This window comes from Zalophus californianus, chromosome 2 (genome assembly GCF_009762305.2).
Source record: "Zalophus californianus isolate mZalCal1 chromosome 2, mZalCal1.pri.v2, whole genome shotgun sequence".
NCBI lineage: Eukaryota > Metazoa > Chordata > Mammalia > Carnivora > Otariidae > Zalophus > Zalophus californianus.
The window spans coordinates 151,582,353-151,609,493 of record NC_045596.1 but is presented as its reverse complement, the minus strand read 5'-3'; the positions used below and the strand labels follow the sequence as shown (position 1 = coordinate 151,609,493).

The window sequence follows — 27,141 nt, the reverse complement described above, 5'->3', positions numbered from 1 at the left end:
CAGAGAGTGCCCTGTCCAAGCAGGTGGCTGGGAGAGGGACCCACGGGGACGTGGAGGAGAGATAGGGATTAAAATGTTGAGTCAGATCCTGGGTTAGCCCTGAGGAAGCCTCCCGAAGCCTGCTGGGATCAGGGTGCCTGTGAAGAGCTGCCTGAGTTGTGGGATAAGGTTTGCTAACATGTGACCGAGGCTGGCTGTCAAACTTTTGAATTCACTAGGGCCTGGCAGTTAGGGAGAGAAGATGGAGTGACTTCAAGGCGGGCCTGGCAGTCCAAGAGAGCAGGCACTATTTGAGGAGTCAGAACCAAGAGAGTGGGCAGAAGGGAACTGTGTTTGGAGAGGCCAGGAATGCTGGAGCTGGCTAGGGTCTCACCAAAAAGTCAAAGCAGAGGAAGGCACAAGAATTTGCTGGGTAGACTCCTGGAGCAGATTCACATGGACAAGGTTGTAGCTAATGTGTAGTGTTTTAAGAAGAAGGGCTTTTGTGGGTTTACCTTAAGATGTAATCATTCAAAATACTCAAAATACTGGAGAGATGGACTGCAACTTTATTTTTATTGAAATATAACTCACATACCATAAAAGTCACCTTTTTATAGTATGCAATGGAGCAGTTTTTAGTATATTTATGAAATTGTACAGCCATCCCCACAAATTCCAGAACATTTTCATCACTCCAAAAGGAAACCCTGTACCCATTAGCTCCTCCCTGTTCTTCTCTCTGCCCACCCCTGGCATCCACTAGTCTGTTTTCTGTGTCTATGGATTTGTCCATTCTGGACCTTTTGTACAAATAGAATTGTACAATATGTGGACTTTTATGTCTGGCTTCTTTCACTTAGCATAATTTTTTTCAAAGGTTCATCTATGTTAAAGCATGTATCAGTGCTTAATTCCTTTTTATGGCTGAATAATACTCCATTTTATATTTAGACCACATTTTATTTACCTGTTCAACTGTTGATGGACATTCAGATGGTTTTCACATTATAGCTATTATGAATAACACTGTTAAGAACACTTGTGTACAAGTTTTTGATTCACTCTGACAATCTGTCTTTTAATAGGTGCATGTAGACCGTTGATGTTCAAAATGATTATTGATATAGTTGGATAAATATCTACCATATTTATTATTTTTTTTAAAGATTTTATTTATTTATTGTTTTCTATTTGTTGCCCTTGTTCTTTGTTCCTGTTTTTGTCTTCTACTTTTTTCTGCCTTTTGTGGTTTTATTTTTTTTTCAAAGATTTTATTTATTTATTTGACAGAAAGAAAGAGCACAAGCAGGGGGAGTGGCAGGCAGAGGGAGAAGGAGAAGCAGGCTCCCCACTGAGCGGAAAGCCCAATGTAGGGCTCAATCCCAGGACCCTGAGATCATGACCTGAGCCAAAGGCAGACGATTAACTGACTGAGCCACCCAGGCGCCCCTGCTTTTTGTGCTTTTAATTGAACATTTTATATGAACTCATATTTTCTCTTTTCTCAGTACATCAGTTATACTTTTTAAAAAAAACTTCGTTTAGTGATTGCCCTAGAGTTTATATCTTTACAACGAATCCAAATCCACTTTCAAGTAACATTGCCCTACTACATGGGTAGTGTATTTTATAATAACAAAATAATCCTAATATCTCTCTCCCACCCTAATATCATTGCTGTCTTTTGTTTCACTTATATATAAGTGTACATAAGCATATAGTTATACAAATGGACATATATATATACAGATATATATACAAACCTAAGCATTTATAATTAAGTACATGGCTATTATTTTGAACAAACTCTTATCTGTTAGATCAGTTAAAAATAAGAAAAAAGTTTTTATTTTACTTTCACTTTTGCATCTTCAGTGCTCTTCCTTTCTTTATGTAGATCCAATTTCTAGTCATGAAAAGGCATTGGGTTTTGTCACATGCTTTCTGTATGTCTGTTGAGATGATTGAGTGGTTTCTGTCCTTTATTTTATTAATATGATATAGTACATTGATTTTTCTATGTTGAACCAACCTTGTATTCCTGGGATAAATCCCACTTGGTTGTGGTTTATAATCCTTTGTATATGTTGCTAGATTCAGTTTGGTAGTATTTTGTTGAGAATTTTTGCATCTGTATCCATAAGGGATATTGGTCTGTAGTTTTCTTGCAATATCTTTATCTAATTAAAAAATTTTTTTTTTATTCTTTATTTCATTTATTTCCAGTCTGGTCTTTATTATTTCTTCACTGGTTATTTAGGAGTATTTTTTCCATATATTTGTGATTTTCCCAATCTTTTTGTCCTGTGATTGATTTCTGCTTTTATTCCATTGTGGTTGGAGAAATACTTTGTATGGTTTCAGTCCTTTTAAATTTATTGGCACTTGTTTTATGGTTTAATGTATTGTCTGTTTTGGAGAATGTTCCATGTGCACTTGACAAGAATGTGCATTCTGCCGTTGAGTGGAGTGTTCTATAGATGTCTGTCAGGTCTAGTTGCTTTACAGTGCTGTTCAAACTTCTCTTCCTTGCTGATTTATATAGTTGTTCTAGCTATTATTTAAAGTGGAGTATTGAAGTCTCCACCTATTATTGGAAAATTGTCTGTTTGTTGAATTGCCTGTTTCGTCCTTCAATTATTTCGTTTTTTGCTTTATATATTTTAGGGTTCTTTGGTTATGGGTATGTGTGTTTATAATTCTTGATGAATTGACCCTTTTATCATTATAAGATGTCTTTATTTGTCTTTAGTAACAATTTTTGTCTTAAAATGTATTTTGTCTGATGTTAGTATGACCATTCCAGTTTTCTCTTGGTTGTTGTTTGCATGGCATATATTTTTTAATTTTTTTACTTTCAACCTGTTTGTGTCTTTGAATCTAAAGTTGTGTCTCTTGTAGACAGCACATAGTTGGATTATGTATTTTAAATCCATTCTGCCAATCTCTGTATTTTAATTGGAGTCTAGTTCATTTAAGTTTAATGTGAATACTGATGATGTTGTATTTACTTCTGCCATTTTGCTGTTTTTTCTCTTTCTCTTTTTTGTCTCTCTGTTCTTCCATTATTACCTTCTTTTGTGTTAAATATTTTTCTATGGTAACATTTTAATTCCCTTGTTTTCTTAGTGGTTGCTTTTAAGTTAACATTTTAATTTATAACAATCTAATTCAGATTTATATCAACTTAATTTCAGTAGTATACAAAAACTTTGCTCCTATATAATTGTGTTTCATCTCTCCTTTATCCTGTTGTCACAGATTACATCTTCACATATTGTGTGTCCATCAACATAGATTTATAATTATTGCTTTTTTTTTAAAGGAAGTCTTTTTTTTTTTTAAGATTTTATTTATATAGCGAGAGAGGGAACACAAGCAGGGGGGAGTGGGAGAGGGAGAATCAGACTTCCCGCCAAGGAGGGAGCCTGATGTGGGGCTTGATCCCAGGACCCTGGGACCATGACCTGAGCCAAAGGCAGACGCTTAATGACTGAGCCACCCAGGCGCCCTTATAATTATTGCTTTATGCTGTTGTCTTTCAAATCAGGTAGGAGAAAAAAGTTATAAACAAAAAATACATTTATACTACTTTTATTTCTTATTTTTTTCGGCGGGGAGGGGCAGAGGGAGAGGGAGAGAGAGAATCTTAAGCAGGCTGCACGCCCAGAGTGGAGCCCAGTCTCACAACCCTGAGATCATGACTTGAGTCGAAATCAGGAGTTGAATGCTTAACTGACTGAACCACTCAGGTGCCCCACATTTATACTACTTTTAATATTTGCTTCTGAGGTTGCCTTTACTTGTTCTCTTTATTTCTTCATGTGGATTTGAGTTACTGTCTAGTCTCCTTTCATTTCAGCCTGAAGGAGAAAGTTCCTTTAGTATTTCTTATAGGGCAGATCTACTAGCAATAAGTGTTCTGTTTTTGCTTATCTTGGAGTGTCTTAGTGCCTCTTTGAGTTTTGAAGGAGACTTTTGCTGATATAGAACTCCTGGTGGTGGTTTTTTTTCCTGTCAGCACTTTGACTCTGTCATCCCTCTGCTTTCTGGGCCTCCATGGCTTCCAGTGAGCAATCAGCTGTTAATCTTACTGGGGCCCCTAATCTGTGAGGAGTCACTTCTTCCTTGCTGCTTTCAAGATTCTTTCTTCGTCTTTAACTTTTTCAACAGTTTGATTATAAATTGCAAATCCGCTGTCATCCCTGCCCATGTCTCATCACCCTTATTTGGAAGGATTACACAGAACACTTTTGTTAGTGCTTTAATTCAAGACTTATAATATCTTGTAGCATTTCTCTGATCTGTCAGCTTATGACTTAGTAATACGTGGTTTTGTTTTTCATTATCATATTTCATAGTTTTATGGAACTTCAGAATGATATTTATGTGATCCACTGCCATAATTTATTCATCCCCATAGATTTATTGAGCACCTGCTTATGGAAGACTTTCAGTTTTCTTAGATAAGTGACACATGGTCCCGCCTGAGAACGGCCCATCTGGCTGGTGAAGACCACATACTCAACTAACTACTATACAATTAGAGTGAAGGTATACAGAGTATAAGCAGGGTATTTTGGGACCACAGAGGAGGAAGTCACTGATTTTTATATTTGATAGATGAGCAAAGTGAGGAATGTATAGATTAAGCATTTGGGACCTTGAGATTACATACCTTAGGAAGTCAGAGCCAAGGACTAGAACCGACTACTCGGGTTTTTTCCCATGAAACCGTGGTGATTCTAGAGTATACCTACTCTGTCTTTTCAAGCAAATAGCAGAAAACGATTTGTCAGAAGTCGATGCTCTTGGTGCTAGGATTTGGGTACATAGCATAGCTTCTTGTTTTCCGATGTATTAGTTGGTCTGCAAAGGCCAAGTAGATGTGTGAAGCATAGACTGACTATTTTGCTTTAAAAGATGCACATGCTACAAATAAAAAGAAACAGTATTTATTTATACTTAATAATTATAATGGTATGAATTTAGTAAACAAGTGACTATGTTGAAATTTGAGGTTCAAAATATGAAAACATACTCAATTTTACTAAATCTACCCCTAAATTTCTTCTTCCCCTTTTAATTGATATTTATATTTTGAAACTTATTCTCTCTCCCCTTCATATCTGGTGAAATTTTGGATGGGTACAGCTTATATTAGAATTTCCTTAATAATGGGATTTGCTGTTCAATCAGAACTATGTTCTTTTCCCATAGGGTAAAGCATGACTTATTTGGGCATACAGTTTTAATTTTAATCTGCATGCCTCCTTTTCTCTCCTCCCATGATTCTTTGCAGCAGGGCAAGGAAAAGCAAGTCTTATAAAAAGAAATACAGTATGTGGTGCTTATTAAAGTTACATACATCTCTTCTCACAGGAGAATTTTGATTTACTGCAGGTTGTGCATATGTCGCATATGGACATTTCTAGGGAACAGATTCCTTATCGCTGAACAGTGAATGGCTTCTAGTACTCCATTATTGCTCCGGGAACATGTTAGTAATGATTATGAAAGGTAGGATACCATGAAATCTGTAAGGTGATTTGGCAGAAGTCGATGCTGTTGGTGCCAGGATTTGGGTACCGTACCACAGTTTCCTGTTTTCAAATGTATTAATTGATCCGCAAAGGACATCTTTTGGAGACAAGAATTCAGACAGACTGGCACAGGCTGGACCTCCGCCAAGACTGCTCGGAAGGTTGCCATACTGGGAGCAAAAGAGTGAGAGAGAAAGAGAGAGAGAGGGAAAGGGAGAGAGAGAGGCAGAGGGAGAGCTGAGGAAAGAAAAAAAGGCAAGACTTGGCACAGCTCAGTCAAATCAGCTTCTTTTGTCTGCTTTCTCGGCTTGAGCTTCAGGAAAGAAAACCGTCCTGGGGTACAGAAAAACTCAGAACTTTTTGGTTTTCAAACTTAGAAGGCTTTTTAAGTCTCTTGGGCTATTTGAAAGTGTTGGTACATACAATGACGTTTAGTCACCAGTATTAAGGGAAATAAAAGCCTTTTTCAAAATGAAGCTTCCACAGTGTCCATGCATTTGGGAAATACTGTATTTGATTTTTTGCATGTATGATTATACCATGAGAGACAGGATTAATATAGAAGATGGCAAGGCAAATTTCTAATTAGAGAGAATATTAATTTTCTACAAAATAAAGTTTGTTCATCAGTACAAACCTGCTTTCAAATCAAATCAGACATCCTTCGGAATGTGTTCAGAACGTAAGTTTTTAGATTTTATTTTTATTTTTTCCCATTTGTAGACATTCACGTTTCAAGGAGCCTTTCTAAGATTTTATGCAACCCAGCCAGGAAGTCAGAGTAAAAGTTGTTTTATCCATGTGTTTAAGAAAACGTTTTCTTAAAGCAACAGCTTTTATTTCTGCTGCTTCATGCTGTCCTAAACTACATCCCCCAGCAATGAGTGACAACACTGAAGACCAGAAAGGCAAGCTGAAGACACCAGACTTCGTTTGAAGGGCAAACAAGAAATGTGAGCTTGGTCATTATTTTTGTGTGTGTCTTTGCTCTGAACCAGTTTTTGGAGGTGGGTGGGGAGGTGGGTGGGGAGGTGTCTATGTCTAAAAGATGTGTGCGATTAGGGAATTCTCATTGTGAGAAGAAAATGGTAAAAGGTAATTTTTATGATACTGGCAGAAAATGGCTGGGAATGGTAGAGAATAGAAATTTAATCTTTTGGATAAGAAGTAGCAAGCTGTGTTTGCAATACTTGGAGAAAAATTCCATAATTTTTAGTTGATTAGATTGTATAATTAAATGATTACTATAGCTTGGCTCTCTCAAAATGTTTTAAGTAGAAGGAAAATCTAGAAAGTTCATGGATTTGCTTTTCAATATTACCCAGAATTTTACTTGGATACATACTTTAAATCTAATTTCTTAATAATAAAGTTTCTATTAGGCCTGGTTATGGTTCGATTGTGATAGTTCTGCTCTTAAAAATCAGCATTATTGTGGGAGAGGTTAGCTGTAAGGTACGTATTTTTGTGGACCACCCTCATTGTCAGTAAGTATTGCTGTTTCTAAAGAACAGAGTTTGACTTGTAGCATTAGGTTATAACTTACTATGATAATATATGTTCTTTTTATTTCATGTACTGAAAGAATACAGGGAAATTGTATATATTCACATAAGTACTGATCATTTTGGGTAGTATAAAAGACTGCTCCATGCTTTTGTTTTGAGCATGTAATCAGGGATTTGTTAATCCTTTCACACAAAAAAATTTTTTTGTTTATAGCTTTATATTACTGCGCGCCTTGAATGATCCATTGTTTCAAATGGTTTTTGTGGTATCATAATGACATACATCAGCAATTCTGAGAATGGCATTTAATATCCAAATACGAGTTAAAAATATGTGAGATCTAATACAGGTGTTTGCATAGTTGAGCTTAAGTATTTCCTTCAACTTTTTAACTAATCAACATTTTGATCTTCAATAAAATGAAATCACTTAGTGCTCACTTGGGTTGCCAAAATGACAACCTTTGTTTTATAAGCTTCTTTATACACCACCTCGCTGATACTCCTAAAATGGACGCCAAGACATAAAAGACATGCTGATAGGCACTGGGAAGGAGATGCTTGCATGGCTACAGTCTTCCTGTTGAACTGCTCACAGGATCCTTCACAACCATGCTAGCAACCAACAATATAGGACGCAAAAAGAAAGTTCAGCAAATAAGTTTAAATTAGAGCTACGTTTTCATTCTGACCGTCTTATTACCGATTTATGTTTACTTTTATTTACTTTTTAAACATTTAACATAACCTAGGTTTGCTAAATATGTGACTTCTTTAATTTATCTGAGACCATTTTCCCTTAAAGTTAAAAGAATCATTTGCTAGCTTATTTCAGAACTTCTTCGCAGCGAACTCAGTGAGAATAAACTGATCTTATATCTGGACTGTTTTATGTCCAATTGTTTTCTGACGGGATAATAAGAAATAAGTAAATTAGAAAACAAAGATGTCAGAACATACCTTAAGAAATATTAAATTTTTCGATACTGGTAAAGCTGCATTTTATGGTGTTTATTAGACTTAAGATTTGATAATAAATATTAGCTGTTATACCCAATAAAGTTTCTTACTAATATATTCTCTCTGGCCTACTTGTTACATATCTTAAAATGAAAAAAGTCCCATATTAAAATGTTCCTTGTTAACTGGGTATAAAATAGGCACTCCTTTGTACAACCTTTTTGAAAAGGTATGTTTAAAAATTGATTACATTTTTGAACACACATTAGGCTTAACATGAGGCATTTTTCTTTACTTTTAGACCTTTTATTATATAAACACATTGACATTTAGGCTGTGAATTATTTCCATATCAGTATTAATATTTCAAATCTTTTAATTTTAAAGTGTGTAAATACTAGTAGTATGATTGTAAATGAACTCTGTCTCAGCATATATTCATTGTAGTTTGAATTACAGATTTTGAAGTAGAATTATTAAGACAGAAATGGATTAATTTTTAACTGCTACTTGATACCTATTATTCAGTCCCATTTAGATGGGTATACCTGAACATGCAAGCACATAATTTTATAAACTAGTGGAAACCTCTTAGGGGGCCTTAGCCCAGCATTTTATAATTATTCAGTCATTTATTCATTCATTGGGCAAATGTTTATTGAGTACCCACTTCAGCATGCTAATATTTTGTTGATGAAATTATTTTGGGTAACAGGGAAGGAAACCACATGCATGGATGGAAGAGAGCATAGATTTAAAATAGAAGTACAAAAGCTGAGATAGAAAAGAGCAGCACTGTAGTCAGATTTATTTCAATAGATTAAAGTATGTTAACTTTTATTGCACAATGTACGTATTATAGAGTGTTATTATAAAACCTCAGGGGATTAGCTGTTGTCCATACAGCTCTGGGAACTTTGTTGGACCATTCTTCAGGTTGCTGCATCTTATTGGCCAAAAAGCTTCAGTTGTTCACGTCTTCTGATGGACGTGTATAATAAGCAATTCAAATGTCGTGAGAAAGAAATTAAATAGGGAAGATCGAACCATGGCTCACATGCTAGATTTTACAGATACCAAAGTAGATGTCATTGAACTTTTGAAGATGTGGCTGCAACATAAAACACCAGCCTCTTTATGAGGGATTTTTGTTTTTCTTTGTTTTCTGAGAAAGAGAAGAGGAGGCCAATCTCATATCTGTAAGCAAGGGTGGCCCTTAGGAAGTAAGTTCACTAAGGGGCTGTGTATTTTAAGCACACCAGTCAGTTCACTTTCCATGCTATCTAGCGTTTTGTTGTGTTTCCTTAGTTTTGTTCACCAACATAAAGGCTCATAGGGATGATACAGCTCTTGACTCTAGGCATGAGTGAGATTTTAACTTAGTGGGCTAACTTTATTCCATGTAGTTGTTCTTTCATATGAAAAGAAGGTATAGGTTCACATTCTTAAGAGTAGATGAAAGTCACATGAACCAGGGAGGTGGGCTTGGAGGTTGCCTTGGTGGCGAAGGCCTGTGTCAGGGCTGGTGGCAGGTGGCATAAGGTGAGAAATGTTTCAGCTGCAGGTATGAACTGCTGAAGTAATTCAACAAATATTCCCAGAGGGCCTGCTCTGTGCCAGGCCCCATGCTGGATGTAGGGGAGACAAAGATATAATTTCCCCCCGTAAGGAATTCATAGTTGCAGGGAGGGAAAGGATAGGAGTAACCAGCAAAGGTGTACCTCTTTATAGTTTACCAATGCTTTCACCTGCATCTCACCAATCCTAGCGACAGAGCCTAGCACTGGTACATAATGGCCATCCAGTGTGGATTCACTGAAGGGATAAACCAAATGGTGAAGCAGATTATCTTCTTGAGGCTTATTTGATTAAGAAAACTTTTCTCATCATGGTTGAGTAACAAAAAATAGTATGTTTGCTTTTGATCTGAGTCTGTGTTGCTGGTTATGGGTTTAGGGGGAGTGGCATGTAGGGCCACACTCTCTGTGACTGAGTTAGAACCCCCGAGGTAACCGTTGGAGACAATAGAAAATAAGGATTTGACTGGTACACAGTGGCCCCAAATGCTCATTCCCTTCCTGGCAGCCCTCCATTGTCTTACATTCTCCCTCTCCTTGTTTCCCCAAAGGATCCCAGAGCCATAGGCCCTGGTGGTATGGCCTAGGCATGGAGCAGGCCAACAGACTGTCTAACAAGTTGGAAGTCTTCTTTGTGTGCTCCTTGTGGGAAGAAGGCTGAGGAGATTGTGGTGAGGGGAATGTATGGAAAGCTAGGGTACTGCTCAATAGCTGGCTTCAGTCCTGCCAATAACTTTACTAAGAGAGTGAGAGTAGATGTGGGATCTTGAGGCTAAACTAGAGTATTGAAAACAATTAGCATTGAGAGTGTAATACAACATCATGAAGGGTTGCTGAGGCCAGTTCATGGTGAACTGCACCTTTTTAGGTCTTTCTCCAGAAGAGGAGAGGGAGCCCCAGGAGAGGGAGGGGCAGAGTCAAGACATGGTGTGTGTAATTATGAGGGGGTTGAAAGTCAGGCCCAACTTTCCTGCTCAAGCCCTGTACCTTGATCTGCTAGAGGAAGATACAAAGTCATCCCGGGTACAAGTGGTGGCCCTGGAGAGAGTGAGCATGGGGTGAATCCAAGCTTGGAATTAGAATAGCAGGAACTGAAGAAGGTCAGAGGGTGTGGGGCAAAGGAGGGCAGCATTCCAGTATTTGCCCATGGGATCTAGGTCGGATAGGAGATGTGATCGGCAGGGTTCCAGAGAACATGGTGAAATAGGCAGAGATGGGTATGTAGAAATTCTGGTAAAGGGAAAGAAAAAGTTCAGGGAATACTGAAGTTAGGAATTTATTCTGAAACCCGGTAGGTCATGAATAACAGTACCAACTGCAAGGCATGACTTGATTTTGCCATTGGTTGTGCCAAGGTTATTTTATTGCTCTAGAAGTAATTGTAGAAAAGGAAAGAAGTTACCTGTTTGTGTTCTGTATTCCACCATGTTCTAAGAATTAAAATCTTTTCTTCTGTTTTATAGTTAAGAATCTCTTGCTCCAATATAATTAGAATGCATCTAACGTGTGGATCTTGAGGTTTTTGTGTAAAATATTTTGGTATTAAAGTTTAGGTTTTAAAGAATTAGTTCCTCTGTAGTGATGCCAGCCTTTTCATTCCATAGATCAGTGCCATTCATACCTTCTTTTCTGCTGGCCACTATATGTTATTTTCCCTTACTTGAAAGGTTGAATTGTTCCCAGAGACTCAGGAGTGCTTAAAGAGAATGGGTTTCAGAGTCTCACTAACCTCAGTTTGAATTTTGACTCCATTTTTTACTTGTTGAACATTGGTCGAGTTGTGCAAACCCAGTTTCTTCATGTGTAAGACAGATCATGCTACCTTCCTCAAAGTTTGTTGGGAAGAGACATAAGGAAATACGTGCAAAGCTCTTAGTGTACTCTCTGATACATAGCAAGTGCTCAATAATTAGTAGATATTATTCTTTGTTTTAGCTAAAATTAAAAAAATATTGTAGTAAAAATACACAACAAACTTTACCATCTTGGGGCGCCTGGGTGGCTCAGTTGGTTAAGTGTCCGCCTTCGGCTCAGGTCATGATCCCAGGGTCCTGGGATCGAGCCCCGCATCGGGCTCCCTGCTCTGCGGGGAAGCCTGCTTCTCCCTCTCCTACTCCCCCTGCTTGTGTTCCCTCTCTTGCTGGGTCTCTCTCTGTCAAATAAATAAATAAAATCTTAAAAAAAATAAACTTTACCATCTTAACCATTTTTAAGTGCACAGTTCAATGGCAGTAAGTACATTCACATTGTGCGGTGATCACCACCATCCATCCACAGAACTCTTCTTGTAAAACTGAAACTCTGTACCCATTAAGCAACAGCGTCCCATTCTCCCTTTCCCCTAGTCCCTGGCAGCCACTATTCTGCTTTCTGTCTCTATGAATTTTACTGCTCTAGGCACCTGATGTAAGCGGAACCATATGGTATTTGTCCTTTTGTGACTAGGTATTTTACTTAGCACCACATCCTCAAGGTTCAGTCATGTTATAGCATATGTCAAAATTTCCTTCCTTTTTAAGGCTGAATGACATTTCATTGTGAGCATAGACCTTTTTTTTTTTTTTTTAACCCTTCTTCTGTTGATGGACACTTGGGTTGTTTCCACCTTTTGGCTTTTGTGAATAGTGCTGCTTTGAGCATGGGTGTACAAATAATTTGTATGAGTCTTTGATATCAGTTCTTTTGGGTATAGACCCTAAAGTGGGATTGTTGGATCGGTAGGCAGTATTAGCTCTTGTAGCAGGTTACATTTTTGAAAAACTTGTAAGCTCAAGTGATGTAAGTTGAGTTTGACTTTTTAGCATAGATAATGGTAAAATAAATAGGAGGTTATAGACTTGACTGTGAGCTCATGATGTCTAGCTTTTTTTTTTTTTAGTAGAAATAACCCAAATACCACATTCATCATCTCTAAATTATTTTCTAGTATAGAGTTTTGCATGGTATGTTAACCAGGGCACTACTCTAATCACTCACATAAAATAGTATTTATACAGTATCATGGAATATAATCGTCATATTTCATTTTTAACACAAAGTGGTTTCTTAGCCTTCTTACCATTTCTGTTTAGAGAATTTCCTTTTGCCATTCTTTTAGGGTCAGTCTGCTGGTAACAAGTCTTTTAGTTTTCCTTCAGCTGAGAATGTCTTGATTTCCCTTTTCCTTGAAGGATATTTTTGCTGGATATGGAATTCTAGGCTGACAGTTCCCTTTTTTTCCAGCACTTGAAAAATGTTGTACCACTTTCTTCTGCTTCTGTGGTTTCTGGTGAGAAATCTGCTGTTATTCCAGTTGTTTTTCTGTTTTAGGTAAGAAGATGTTTCTCTCTCACTACTTGCAAAGATTTTCTCTTTGTCTTTAGTTTTCAAAGAGTTCGATTGTGATGTGGCTTGGCATGGATTTCTTTGGATTTATCCTGGGTTCACTCAGCTTCTTGAATATGTAGGCTATGTGTTTTGCCAGATTTTTAAAAAAAAGTTTATGTATTTTTAAGTAATCTCTGCACCTGATGTGGGGCTTGAACTCACCACTCTGAGATCAAGAGTTGTGTGCTGTTATGACTGAGCCAGCCAAGTGTCCCTGTCTTCTGCCAGATTTACAAATTTTTCAGCCACAATTTCTTTGAGTAATTTTTTAAGGCTTGCCCTCTTTCTCCTTTCCTTCCAGGACTCGGGATGGTATGAATGATAGATCTTTTGTTATAGTCCTACAAGTACTTGACACTGATCATTTTTTTTTAAATTCTGTTTTTTCTTTGTTGTTCAGACTGGGTAATTCCTGTTGTTCCTATCTTTAGGGTCACTGATTCTTTTCTTTGTCATCTTCATTCTGCTATGGAGTCCACCTGGTGAGTTTTAATTTCATTTAATGTATTTCATCTCTTGTTTCTTTGCTGAGACTTTCTGTTTTTTCATTTGTTTCATGTCTGTTCATAATTGCTTATTGAAACATTTTTTTTTGTGATGGCTGCTCTAAAAATCCTTCTCAGGTAGTTCCAATATCTGTGTCATCTTGGTATTGGGATCAGCTGATAGTCTTTTCTTGTTCAAGTTGAAATTTTCCTTGTTCTTGGTAGAATAAGTAATTTTGATTATATCCTGGACATTTTGGGTATTATGAGACTCTGGATCTTATTTAAATCTTCTGAGTTTTTTTAAAAGGTTTATTTATTTGAGAGAGAGAGAGCGTGTGCATGAGCATGGGGGAGGGGCAAAGGGAGAGGAGAGAGACTCTCAAGCAGACTTGTGCTGAGTGCAGAGCCCAACACAGGGCTCGGTCCCACGACCCTAAGATCATGACTGGAGCCAAAATCAAAAGAGTCAGATGCTTAACTGACTGTGCCACCCAGGTGCCCCTAAATCTTTTGTTTTAATAGACTCCTCTGACAACATGTCTGTAGAGGAAAAGGGAGCACTTCATCATTATTGCAAGGTGGGAGTGGAAGTCCAGGTTCCTCACTGGCCTTTATTTATAGCTTGCAGTGGCGGGGGGGTAGGGGTGCCTTATTACTGCCCTGTGAAATTCAGGTTCCCCATTGATGGTACTGTTATTTAGATTATTAGTTTTGTACTTGGTGAAATAGCCTGAATAGTCCCTTAGCTGTTATCATTAAATTTAGCTTCTATTGTTGGTGCTATTTGTGTTTGATAAGTTGTTTCAGGATGTTTAAGTTCTCACTAGCCCTCTCTAATCACCTACTTCCCTAAGATTAGTATGTGTTTACCATTAGCACATTGAAGTGAAGAAACAAGATTATAGTTTCTACTTTATTAACTTTGAAAATTTATTTTCTAAAGGAGAGAAAAACCTACCTGTACAAGGTTTCCATTTTTTCCCATTAATAATATGCTGGCTTTTATCAGACTTTTATAACTTATTTTTAGAAGAGGTCAGTATATTAGAAATCTTCAGAGGAAATGGATTTGATGGGAGGCTTGAAAAAAATGCAGTGATAAAGCATTTCATTTCATTTGCTAACTCACCTGTGGTTTCAGGTTGATAACACAGATCTTAAAGATGATACGTATAACTTCAGAATAACAGATTTTTGAGATGCCTAGTGGTCATCTGTGGTATAGTAATAACAGTACCAGATCCCAGTACTGAATCATTTACTAACTGGGTGATCTTGGGAAAAACTCTGAAAGTCTAAAAGTTGACCTTTCTTCTCAAAAAATGGGTGTCATAATACTAAATCATAATACTAAATATATACTAAATACATAATACTAAATCAAAGGTTGTTAAGAATATTAAATGAGGTAATACAACTGAAGGCATTTTAACCGATAGATTAACTATCTCTCCCTTACACAAGTAGGAGAGATAGTTATCTAGACTAGCTACTTCAAGCATATGACTGTGGTGGATAAAGATAATGTATCTGATTCTGTATGATTTCCAGTACTCTGTGTCAATAGATTATGGGTTATATATATCTTTAAAATGCTTTAAAAGTCTTAATTATGAAAACTTTCAAATACATAGCAAAGTACTGAATAAAACAGAGTGAATACCCATATACTCATTATCTAGAACTAACAAATGCCATATTTATTTTCTCCAGATCTTTTTTTTTAAGGAAAATAAAACATTAGGAATATAACTAAAGCCCTATCCTTTCACCTCTGAAATTGGTATAGAACATTTCTATGTACATTTCTGTAGTATTACTACATGTATAGGTAACTATACACAATGTAACTGTTGTTTTGCATAATTTAAAATGCATATAAAATTTTTTTATATCATTCCTGTCTTTTTGCAGTTGAGATTAGATATTTCTGAGTTTCCATGTTGCTACTACAGGTCTAATGCCGCAGAGCATTTCATTTTAGTTTATCCATTCTTCTGTGGTGGACATTTCACTTTTGCCTTGTGCTGACTGTGCTGTAATGGACATCTTGCACATGTCTTCTGTACATATTTTCGATCTCTAGGGGAATTACCTACAAATGGAGTTGAGTTGCCAAATATGTTAACTCTACTCAATAATACCAAATTATTCTTCAAATCATTTGTACCGGTTAACATTAGGGCACTATCATATTTCTGTATCTCCTACATTTTTGCCAGTACTTGGTGGTATCACACTTTGACATTTTGTCAATCTGGTATGCAAGAAATATTTTGTTGTTATTTTAATTTGTGTACCTGATTACTTAGTGAGTTTGTGCATCCTTTTCTGTTGACAATTTAGATTACCTTTTCTGTACATTCTCTATTCCTATCCTTTGCACATTTTTCCTTTTAGTTGTTTTATTTTTATTAATTAGCAGTGTATTTATATGCCAATCCTTTATTATATGGGTTAAAATATCTTCTCAGTCTTTGATTAGTTTATTTTCCTTACAGCAGCTTTTGAAATCAACTATGGTATATGTTTGAAAAATTAGAATACTTTGATTTTTTATTCTCAAAGATGGTTTTAGTGATAATACTTAAAAGAATCCATGCTTTTGGATGTGGCAAGAGAGGCCTAATGAGGCTAATATTTTTTTGAATGAACTAGAATTTTATCCCCTTAATTAATATCTAGAGGATAAGGCTTCTTAATTTTCACATAGACTTTTGGTCAGTTGATATCACTGGGCAGATTCCAAGGTTCTGAGTACCAATTATTGAATAAATGAGTATTGTGAAATTTTATTTTGTTATTTGCAGAACCTCCTACAGCACACCAGTAACATGGGCACATTCCCATTGCATCAGCAGCATTAGCAAATTGGAGTTCTTGGGCCCTTAGAATGTTCTGTTGATCTTATTACAGTGATTTCTATACAGTGAATAAACTTGGTGCAGTAAGCACTTTCTCCTTTCCCTAACCAGTCCTCTTGCTAACAAAATAACTTAATTGAGAAATTCAAACTGTTGGGCCAAGTGGAATTGAGTTGTGGCTGAGGCTCTTTGGGTATCTTTTGTTGTGCAATCAAGTAGCACTTATTCAACAACTTTCCTTGCTGTCCCGCCTAAAAAAAATCCCACCTAATCTCCCAAATCACTTTGCAAAACAAAAGAACACACAGAAGATCGAGCAACTAGAAGGACTGGGGGCCATGCTGGGTGTTGTATATTGAGCCCTCCTTTCCCTGCCGGTTACTATTTATTTGTAACTGCTTTGATATTACATATAATTATATATCTGTTTTAAAATCTGAATGTGAAAGTATGTTGTCTTCACTTGACTGACAGGCGTTTGGTTGTTCAAGCCATTTGGCACCACTGTCTTTAGGAGGATAGTTTGCCATGAGCAAGGGTAGGTAGGTAAAGTTCTAGGTAGAAATGAACTACTGGTGGAAGACTGGACTTGCAAATCCAAATCTTAAGGAGAAACTCCTGGTCTGGAGTTTACAGATTTGCCTTTCTTAAAGGCAGTGGCCATGTGCTTGGCGCAATGCATGTTTGCCTCATTATACTTGCTTGCTATTTAGTGCGGTGAGTGAGCCTCCAGACAACACAGAAGGAAACCAGCTATATGTTCTGTCCCTGGCTGAACTTTGGTAATACTTCCTTCTTCCATTTACTGAATTCTTTCCTGGAATCGGCAGTTGGCATCAGTCACCATCTCTGTACCACTCCTTCACGATTTAAAAGTTTTATGGAAACCTCAATAAAGAATGTGTGAAAAGAGTAACTGTCCTTTATTTAATTAAAAACTCTGTTTTTCCTATGTTATCTACATTACCACAACCCTCTGAGAAACATACACAGACACACACACACCCCACGTTTCAGGTGAGAAAATTGAGGCTCAGAGAGGTGAAGTGCTGGCGTAGTGACATTACAGCCAAATCAAGTCTTCTGCCTCCACATCCCTTGTTCATTCCATTATCTGGCATTTGTTCACTCGTGATGGGGTCACTAGAAGAGCAGCTTGCTACTATTATAAGAGCCCTTCCCATATACACTTGGGCCCTTCCCATACTTAGGTAAATCCTCTGCCCTCCATTCATTCATTCATTCACGAGGTCAATCCATCATTCATTTAATATCTAACTGTCTATTAGAGCTAAGTAATGAGGATACAGTAATGGACACAACCTACACACTGCCTTCATGGAGCTTATCAATGGCGGTGAAGAAAGACCGCAACTAAATTCAATCAAGTGTAATGACAGGTATGACAGGAGAAGAGAGTCCTCATTTAAAAATCCTCCTTTTCAAGAAAAGCAAAGCTGGTGGCATCATAATTCTGGACTTCAAGCTCTATTACAAAGCTGTAATCATCAAGAATTACCATACCAAGTATGGTACTGGCACAAAAATAGACACATAGATCAATGGAACAGAACAGAGAGCCCAGAAATGGACCCTCAACTCTATGGTCAACTAATCTTCGACAAAGCAGGAAAGAATGTCCAATGGAAAAAAGTCTCTTCAACAAATGGTGTTGGGAAAATTGGACAGCCACATGCAGAAGAATGAAACTGGACCATTTCCTCACACCACACACAAAAATAGACTCAAAATGGATGAAGGACCTAAATGTGAGACAGGAATCCATCAAAATCCTTGAGAACACAGGCAGCAACCTCTTCGACCTCAGCTGCAGCAACTTCTTCCTAGAAACATTGCCAAAGGCAAGGGAAGCAAGGGCAAAAATGAACTATTGGGACTTCATCAAGATAAAAAGCTTTTGCACAGCAAAGGAAACAGTCAACAAAAGCAAAAGACAACCGACAGAATGGGAGAAGATATTTGCAAATGACATATCAGATAAAGGGCTAGTATCCAAAATCTATAAAGAACTTATCAAACTCAACACCCAAAGAACAAATGATCCAATCAAGAAATGTGCAGAAGACATGAACAGACATTGCTGCAAAGAAGACATCCAAATGGCCAACAGACACATGAAAAAGTGCTCAACATCACTCGGCATCAGGGAGATCCAAATCAGAACCTCAATGAGATACCACCTCACACCAGTCAGAATGGCTAAAATCAACAAGTCAGGAAACGACAGATGTTGACGAGGTTGTGGAAAAAGGGGAACCCTCCTACACTGTTGGTGGGCATGCAAGCTGGTGCAGCCACTCTGGAAAACAGTATGGAGGTTCCTCAAAAAGTTGAAAATAGAGCTACTGTACAACCCAGCAATTGCACTACTGGGTATTTACCCCAAAGATACAAATGTAGTAATCTGAAGGGGCACATGCACCCCAATGTTTATAGCAGCAGTGTCCACAATAGCCAAACTATGGAAGGAGCCTAGATGTCCATCGACAAGATGAATGGATAAAGAAGATGTGTATATATATACAATGGAATATTATGCAGCCATCAGAAATTGAAATCTTGCCATTTGCAACGATGTGGATGGAACTAGAGGGTATTATGCTAAGCAAAATAAGTCAATCAGAGAAAGACAATTATCATATGATCTCACTGATATGAGGAATTTGAGAAACAAGACAGAGGATCATAGAGGAAGGGAGAGAAAAATGAAACAAGACGAAACCAGAGAGGGAGACAAACCATAAGAGACTCTTAATCTCAGGAAACAAACTGAGGGTTGCTAGAGTGGAGGGGGATGGGAGGGATGGGGTGGCTGGGTGATGGACATTGGGGACGGTATGTGCTATGGTGAGCTCTGTGAATTGTTTAAGACTGATGAATCACAGACCTGTACCCCTAAAGCAAATAATACATTATATGTTAATAAAAAAATTCTCCTGGGCGCCTGGGTGGCTCAGTTGGTTAAGCGACTGCCTTAGGCTCAGGTCATGATCCTGGAGTTCCGGGATCGAGTCCCACATCGGGCTTCCTGCTTGGCAGGGAGTCTGCTTCTCCCTCTGACCCTCTTCCCTCTCGTGCTCTCTATCTCTCATTCTCTCTCTCTCAAATAAATAAATAAAATCTTTGAAAAAAAAAATTCTCCTTTCCCTCTTCAACATAAAGGGAGAATTAAAATTCAAATATTTTAAGGAACATGGACCTCTTTGAAAATGAGACTTTTGAAGTTTTTTTAATATGACACTGAGTAGAGAGCCATAAAATAAACAAAGATTCCAGAATTTTAGAATGTTAGAGATCATTTAGTTTGCTTCTTTGTAGCCAAACCAATGGGAAGCTCCTTTTTTTAGGCTTCTGAGAAGCAGAACTAGAATTTCTGGACAGCAGTGCTCCATGCTAAACAGTACCCAGCAAAGAGGTGCATAATAAATTATTCTGTGGAACTGTGACTCAGAACATTCTCCACACTTAATCTTCCACCTGGATTCCCTTTAATGCTTTGGAATAACAGATCAGTGGAGATGAGCTTTGTTTGGCTATTTCTAGATGTAAGTTAGGGAAAAAAAAGAAAGGTAAAGAAAACCACAAAAACCCAATGTGCAGTTTAAATAAAGAAAAATGAGTTTTACTTCCAAGAGAGCTTTTGCCATTTTATTAATGCTTATTCTCCTTCAGAGAGCTCATTATTGAACAGAGTGTGACAGTAGTTTACCATGGCGAATGTGTCTTGTCTGGGCCAGGGGATGAATTAGAGCACTGATAAAGACCAGAGGAGCGGGCGGAACTGTACCTAAATTACCCCGAGATAGTTGCCAAGCTATTCGACTTTTTTAAAGACCTCCAGAGAGCATCCTTAATCGCCTCTAGTTTCCCTTTTCAGTGTTTAATACCTTTGTTGTCAGGAAATTCTTCCTCATATTTAACCCAATTTTCCCTTGCCATAGTTCGATCCCATTTCTCTTGTTGTCCTTGGTGGTGACAGAATAGCGGGTCATTATCTTGTTGGTAATATCTTTAATGTCCTTGAAGGGCATCAGGAAGTTTCTCCAGTGAAATGAAACATACTCGTTTTCTCTCTTCCCCACCCTTCTTCTCATGGGTCCTATTTGGAAATACAGTCTTTGACATTTTGCACTTAAGTTATCTGATCTGAATATTCACATCAGTCCTTTCTTGAGGCATCCATTGATCCCATTTTTACTCAAAGGTAAAAAGGAAGATTGTTTTGTTGCTTCCCTTGCTATTGGTTCATTCAGCTTGTCTGTTCTTTGCTGCCCTCCCTCTAGGTGTGAGGTGCCATTCTAGTGGCTGAAGGGGGTGTGACAAGGAGCTCCTGTCTCTGACTTACACGTACGAGGAGGGCCCATAATGCTTCTCACCACTCATGGTCTCACCATAGATGGATAGTTCATGGATTGGGCCTGCTGGTTTCTCTTTTCCATGAAAACATTTGATTTCAGTTTACATTTTGGTACATTTAGGATCTCCATTGACCTTATCCTCAGAAAGATATGGCATGTCAATAAAGTTGACAGTATCATGCTATCAATATGCTCCACCCTCTTGATTTAATTTTATGAATGTCACAAGGGAAGCTGGAACATACAAACTTTGTATACAGAACTGATGGGTGAACATGTCTGTTTCCTATCAGATTTCTGTACCATCCTCACAAGGGGGTGTGACTGATCTTTTATCTCCCCAGCACTTCTCAGAAATGTGTGACACGTTTTAAGCAAACTTAATGACTGCTGGTTGCTTGTCAAATGAGTTATTGGGAAATTTACTTTATTTTGTTGTTGTTGGTTTCTGTCTCCTTATTCCTTTCACCTAAACACAAAAGCAGCTCAGAGCTTTTGCCTGGCTGCCAGTGTGGGCAGCCCTCCACCTCAGCTGCCAAGCTTTTAGCAGATGAAATAAAAATCTATTTATAACTGGTCTCTGATGGATTTCCTCCCTACCTGTGGTACTGCTCCATCAGCAGGTGTACTGAACAGATGGAGAAGGGTTTTAATTTTTTCAGTTCAATTAGATCAGCTCTCTAGGTTCAGACCATCACATTCCCTTTCTTACTTAGTTTCTTCCTCTTGGCATTAAAATTGTTGAGCATAGCAAAAGACAAATTAAGACCAGGAGATACAATGCATGTAGTGCCTGACTTTAAAATAAATACTCTGGGGGCGCCTGGGTGGCTCAGATGGTTAAACGTCTGCCTTCAGCTCAGGTCATGATCCCGGGGTCCTGGGATCGTGCCCCACATCGGGCTCCTGGCTCAGTGAGGAGCCTGCTTCTCCCTCTCCCTCTGCCTCTCTCCCTGCTCATGCTTTCTCTCTCTCTCAGTATCTCCGTGTCTCAAATGAATAAATAAAACTTTAAAAAAAAATAAAATAAATACTCTGGCGAAGGAACCAGAGACATCAGACAATTTGACATCAGACAGTATATCGGTTTTAACTCTTCTCTTCCTAGCACCTAATTTTAATGTTATTTAAATTAATATTTGGAGTACTAAAATGCTGAAGTGTATGCATGCTTTCTTTTTCCTTATGATGTGCTTTTAGCATTTGAATTTATACACTTTGAAAATATATCATGCCTGTTTTTCAAGAACAGTTTGTCTCTGATAGTAGTTCAGCATATATTGTGAAGAACTGAAATGAGGAGCTCAAGTCATTAATTTCATGAGGTTTATTTGCCTTCTTTTTCCACCGATGGTTGAATTGTCCAGGATAGTGATGAAATGGTAGCACGCCGTCCAAAACCAGTCCGAATGTGACCTTACTTAGCTCTGGATTTTACCATCACTAGCCAGTGAAAGATAGGTTACCATAATTTCTGATTTCAACATATTTATAGGTATGTTCTACTTAGCACATTTGTTCTTAGTAGGTTCTATCATCTCTTATTCCCAAGAGCCTAGATTTCAGTTAATCCCTGGCTCTCAGGTGTGAGGCCAAGGCTGGCTGACTCATTGAGTGATTCATGCATCCAACAGAAATTTACTAAGCTCCTGTCCAGTTTTATGACATTGCTGTCAACGAGGCCCACAGTTTAGGCCCCACTCTGTTCCCTCTAGCACCATCAAAATTACTTAGTTAATATCTATTGGAAGCTGGGTTTGAAACAAGCAAGATTTGGCCTATTTCAGTTTTTTTTTTTTTTTTTTGAGTAAAACAAGGTTTCATTGTTAACAAGGGTACTTCTGAGTTGCAGAAATTCTTCTGGTTTTTAAATACAGATTTTTTTAGAAGCAAGCTCCCCCACCCCCCATTTTATTTTGCTCAATTCTTAATCATTCTTGGGTGATTTTTTTTCATAGATGTGGATTGTCCAGATTTGTGGCTTGCTCTCTAGCCTCTTTTCCCATCTTCTTGCCCACCAAGGTTCATATCAGAGGTGTCTGTAGCAACCAAGAGAGATTCAAATAAGTCACTGCTGGCTAGAAATGGGAACAGTTTAGTTAGGAGAAATAGCATAAATGAAAACCACCACTGTTCACCCATGTCATTGTCTGATGAGTGCATTTGAAGATTCTCTTTAGTTGTTTGCTGTGCTTTTTTAAAATGGGCTCTCATATTTGGACAGTAACTTAAATATTATCCAGCAAAATCACCTCCTCTGATCCTTCTGTCTCCTTTGCAGAATCTGTCAAGTGACTGTCTTGGTTTTCACAATAGAGATCTCACTTTCGCCAAGGTCGGCTGACCCGCGCTATCTTTGGTAGTTTATTCTATAGAGCTGTGATGCTGTGATCTTTCTTCCTATTACTTTCATGTGCTGATCCTCCTTGTACCTTTTTGGGGTCACACAGAACAAAATCTAATTCTGATATGTGGCAGCCTTTCACATATTTGAAAAATATCCCTTCTGTATTCAGCCATTTATATATGACATGATTTAGTTGCCTGGCTTCCCTCTAACCCGCTCTAATTTAGCTACTTCTGTACTACAGAGGGGCATGCAGAATGTGAAACAACATTTTATCTAGGTGCAGTCTGACAAGTGCCAGGAAAAGCCAGATCATCACTGTCCTAGTTAGAGGTCTAGAGGTCAAGCAAGTCTGAAAATTTCTTATTTGCTCGATTTGACTACATAGAGCATCTTAGACCCCCATAGGACAACAGAGTTTCTTTTATATCCAGGGACAGGCAGAATGCTTCTGGGCTTTGATGGATTCGCTTTGATCATCAGGACCTAGCTTCTGTCATGCCTTGGTACTCACTACAAGGCTGTGTGATCACGGTGTGTGAATGTATGGTGAATGATGTCGAATGGGTGCTGAATGACAAATTTGGGGCCATCTGGAATGCTTATGTGGCTTGTAAACATAAATCATTCCACCCCACCCTGGCTCCTTCCCTTATTGCAATGCTGTACCACTGTATAGTTTTCTCTCACAGGGCCACTTAATCTTGTCTCCTTTTAAATACTTTGTAAAAGCAAAAACAATGGGATGCTAGGTCCTCAAAATATATAAAATAGATTCCCAGGTTAACTCCATTTATGATTCATCCGTCTCTTCTCCTGTAGCAAGCAGAATCATCATAGGGAGGGACCATCAGACAGGTTTCTTGGTAATTTTTTTTTTTTTTTTGGCATACCTTTAGCGTATCATGTGTCATTTCCAAGGGAAAGGGTATATGACTGGGGATGGAAGTATCTTAATGTGGGAATGTTTAGTCTCTCCAGAAGTACCTGGCACAAGGTAGGTACTCAGTAAATGTAATGAAGGAGTGAGGCAGAAGCTTTTATTCCATGTTGTGGCCACCATTGTTTGAAAAGCTCTTATGCTACAAGAGTGGCAGAGTTTCCTCCAGCCTCCTAATGGGTCCTCACCTAACTACCACATTTGGGTGGCTCTAGAATGAAGGTCTCTCAACTCTTTATTATTTTACTTTATTATTATTTTTTATTTCAAGTAGGCTCTATGCCCAACGTAAGACTTGAACTTATGACCTTGAGATTAACAGTCGCACGCTCTACTGACCGAGTCAGCCAGGCACCCCCCAAATCTCTATTAAATATGTCAAATCCTCAAGATGGGTCTTAGATTAATACTGTCTCTCAAATAGTTGCCTCATGTAGATTCAGCCTTACCTAATTTATTTTAAGTAGTACTCATTTAACAGATATGTTTTGAATATTTTCCATATGCTAGGTGCTATGCTGAGAACTGGGGATACAGTGGAGAGCAAAAAATTCAGATCTCTGTCCTCAATACAGTGGGGGGAACGGACCAAATATATGTTACATAGGTAGGGGTGTGTGTGTGTGTGTGTGTGTGTGTGTGTATGTGTGTGTAGTATACCACCACAGATTGTAAAAAGCACAAGTGCAAGGAGCTATGAGAACTTATTTTTGAGCTACTACTATGTGCCAGGCATTTTGCTAGGTACTAGGATTAGATAGAACGAGGATGTTAAAAAGGAAGAGAAATTAAATAGGTATAGTCTGTCATCAGGAAACTGAAAATCTAGCTGCAGAGAAATAAAAACAATTATGGCCCAATATGAGAAGTCCCGTGAGAATTATTATGAGCAAAGGGTTACCCAGTCACTGAGGTAGGCATGATCAATTCTGTGCTACAATGAACTTGACATTTGAGTTGAATCTTAAATGAGTAGTAGAATTGTATTAAGTGTAGAGACCAGAAGGAGACATTCGAGGGAGGGAAAAGTGTAAGTGAAGACATAGAGACAAAACTATGTGGGATATCTGAGGTCTGACAAATAGTTTTGTGTGGCTAGAGCACAGAGTGAGCAGTGGACTTTTAGAAGGTCAAGTGGGAAGGACATGGTGCAGTTTTTTGAAGACCTTGCTGTGGAAAGTTAGGATCCTTGCGGACGTCACAAGGAGAATGCTATGTCAAACTTTACAATTTGAAAATATTAGGTTTAAATGGATGATTTTCTAAGAAAATAGAAATTACCAAATTTGCCTTTAAAGTAAGTAGAAGAGCATAAGTAGATCAAGAATAATGAAAGGCATGGAGAAGGGAAGGCTGTTAAGAAATTAGGATCTAAAATGCCATTGGGATTATGTAGTTTTAAAAGCAGAGTATATGGCTAGAATGCCTAGGTTATTTAACATCTTTGAGAACACAGGGGAAGAAGGAAAATGTGCTCATTCATGTAATTAGACTGGAATAACCTGTTACGAACAGTCAAGATAAAAGCCCAAATCTAAGATGTTAGCAGTTTTAAAAGAGAACTTCTTCTTGTTTCTCAAAGGAGCCAGCACTGCTCCGTGTACTATGTCCTTGGAACACACTGTCTCATTTAAATCTTACACACCCTTCAGTGAGTGCATATTCTGTGATTTATGGTGGAGAGACTGAGGCTTTAGTGAGGACTGACTGGGTTCACTTCATCTGGGCATATAGCCTCTTATTCCTGATGTTGGGCTTTTGTGGTCAGCCTTTTCTCTTGGTCAAATTTGCCAGAAATTTATATACTTTATTATTCTTTTCAAAGACTCAGTACTTAGGTTCATTTATTTATCTGAGTAGATTTCTTCTTCTTTATTTGCATTTTGTTTGTTCTTTAATTCATTAGTCTGTTCTGACACCCAAGTCCCAGGTTTTATCAACATTCTGAGACCACCTCCTTATTTTAAAAGAATAATTTTCCATAATCAGGTAGAGTTTACTCCAGAAACACAAGGATAGTTCAGTATTAGGATAGCTAGTGTTGTAGTGAATCCTATCAGTTCATTAGAGGGGAAACTCTGTATGGTCATCCTGAGAGTTACTCAGAACCGTTTGATTTAATCCAATGTCTACTTTTTCTTAAAAATAAGGAAACAAAAAGCTCTTTGTAAATGAGAAATAGAAGGTGACTTTCCTCACACAATCGAGTATCTACGAAAAGCCATTAGCAATATCACTTAACTTGGTGAAAAAAAAAAGCATTCATATTAAAGTCATGACCAGATAAAATGCCTGGTGTCTTCATAGTTTTTCAACCTTGTTTTAGAAATTTCAGCCAATGCCATAAACAATATAAAGAAATAAATACAAATATTGGAAAAGAAACAAGAATGTTATTTTCAGTTAAAACTGCCTGGAAAGTTCATGAAAAGATACTTATTGAGTGTCTATCGTATATGTTCAGCTCCCTGTCTTGCAAAACTTACCGTGTGTTGGGGAAGACATTCAATTAAATGCAATTCCAATTGCATTAAATTAATTAATAAGTTGAATGCAGTTAATTTTTAAATTATTAAATAAATAACATTACATTAAATTATTAAGTAATTACTTAATTAAATTCCTATTAAATGCAATTCTAATATAGTGTTATAAATTCCATGATGGAGAAAACACAGAGTGCTATGGGAACTATTGTATAGTTGGGGCTGTCCTAACTTTGGAAGGCTGGGCAAGTTTTTCTATTCTTCAAACTTGCCAAGTTCATTACTGCCTTCCAGTGGTGCCATTCCCTCTGTCTGGAAGCCTTGAACTTTTATGGCTGGCTCCTATGAATTACTCAGGTCTCAGCTCAGGTGTCCCCTTTTGAGAGAGGTCATTCCTGACCACCCCATCTGAAGCAGCCCCTCGCCCCCACCAGTCACTCTTTTCCCATCCCTCTGTTTATTTTATTCACAACAAGGTCACTCTCTGTAGTGGTCTCACCTGTTTGTTACTTGTTTATTGTCTCTACTCCCATCACCGAGAACGTAGGAACGGCACAAGAGTGTAGGAACCTTGTTCTTGCTTGCTGTGGTATCCTAAGAGTGGAGAACTGTGTCTTCACCTAGTAGGTGCTCACTAAATATCTGTTGGGTGAATGTGCTGGAAGACAGGAGGTGGAGATGCAGATGACGACAACTGGCAA

General features: G+C 37.9%; 1 protein-coding gene across 7 annotated transcripts in view; it reads left to right on the top strand.

Moving 5' to 3' along the window:
* MSRA (methionine sulfoxide reductase A) overlaps positions 1 to 27,141 on the top strand; it is a 443,018-nt gene that overhangs the window by 36,966 nt on the left and 378,911 nt on the right. The window contains exons 1-2 of one of the 7 annotated variants that reach the window (XM_035726429.1): positions 5,906 to 6,207; positions 6,404 to 6,478. The exons of 3 other annotated variants lie outside the window; for them this stretch is intronic. Coding sequence is in view for 1 of the 4 variants with exons in the window: in XM_027600675.1 (XP_027456476.1) it covers positions 6,195 to 6,207 (13 nt within the window). In the remaining 3 variants the exon portion in view is untranslated. Of the gene's footprint in view, positions 1 to 5,905; positions 6,208 to 6,368; positions 6,479 to 13,372; positions 13,419 to 27,141 lie in introns of those variants that run through there. 3 more of the 7 variants (XM_027600675.1, XM_027600676.2, XM_027600678.2) reach the window with 3 other exon arrangements.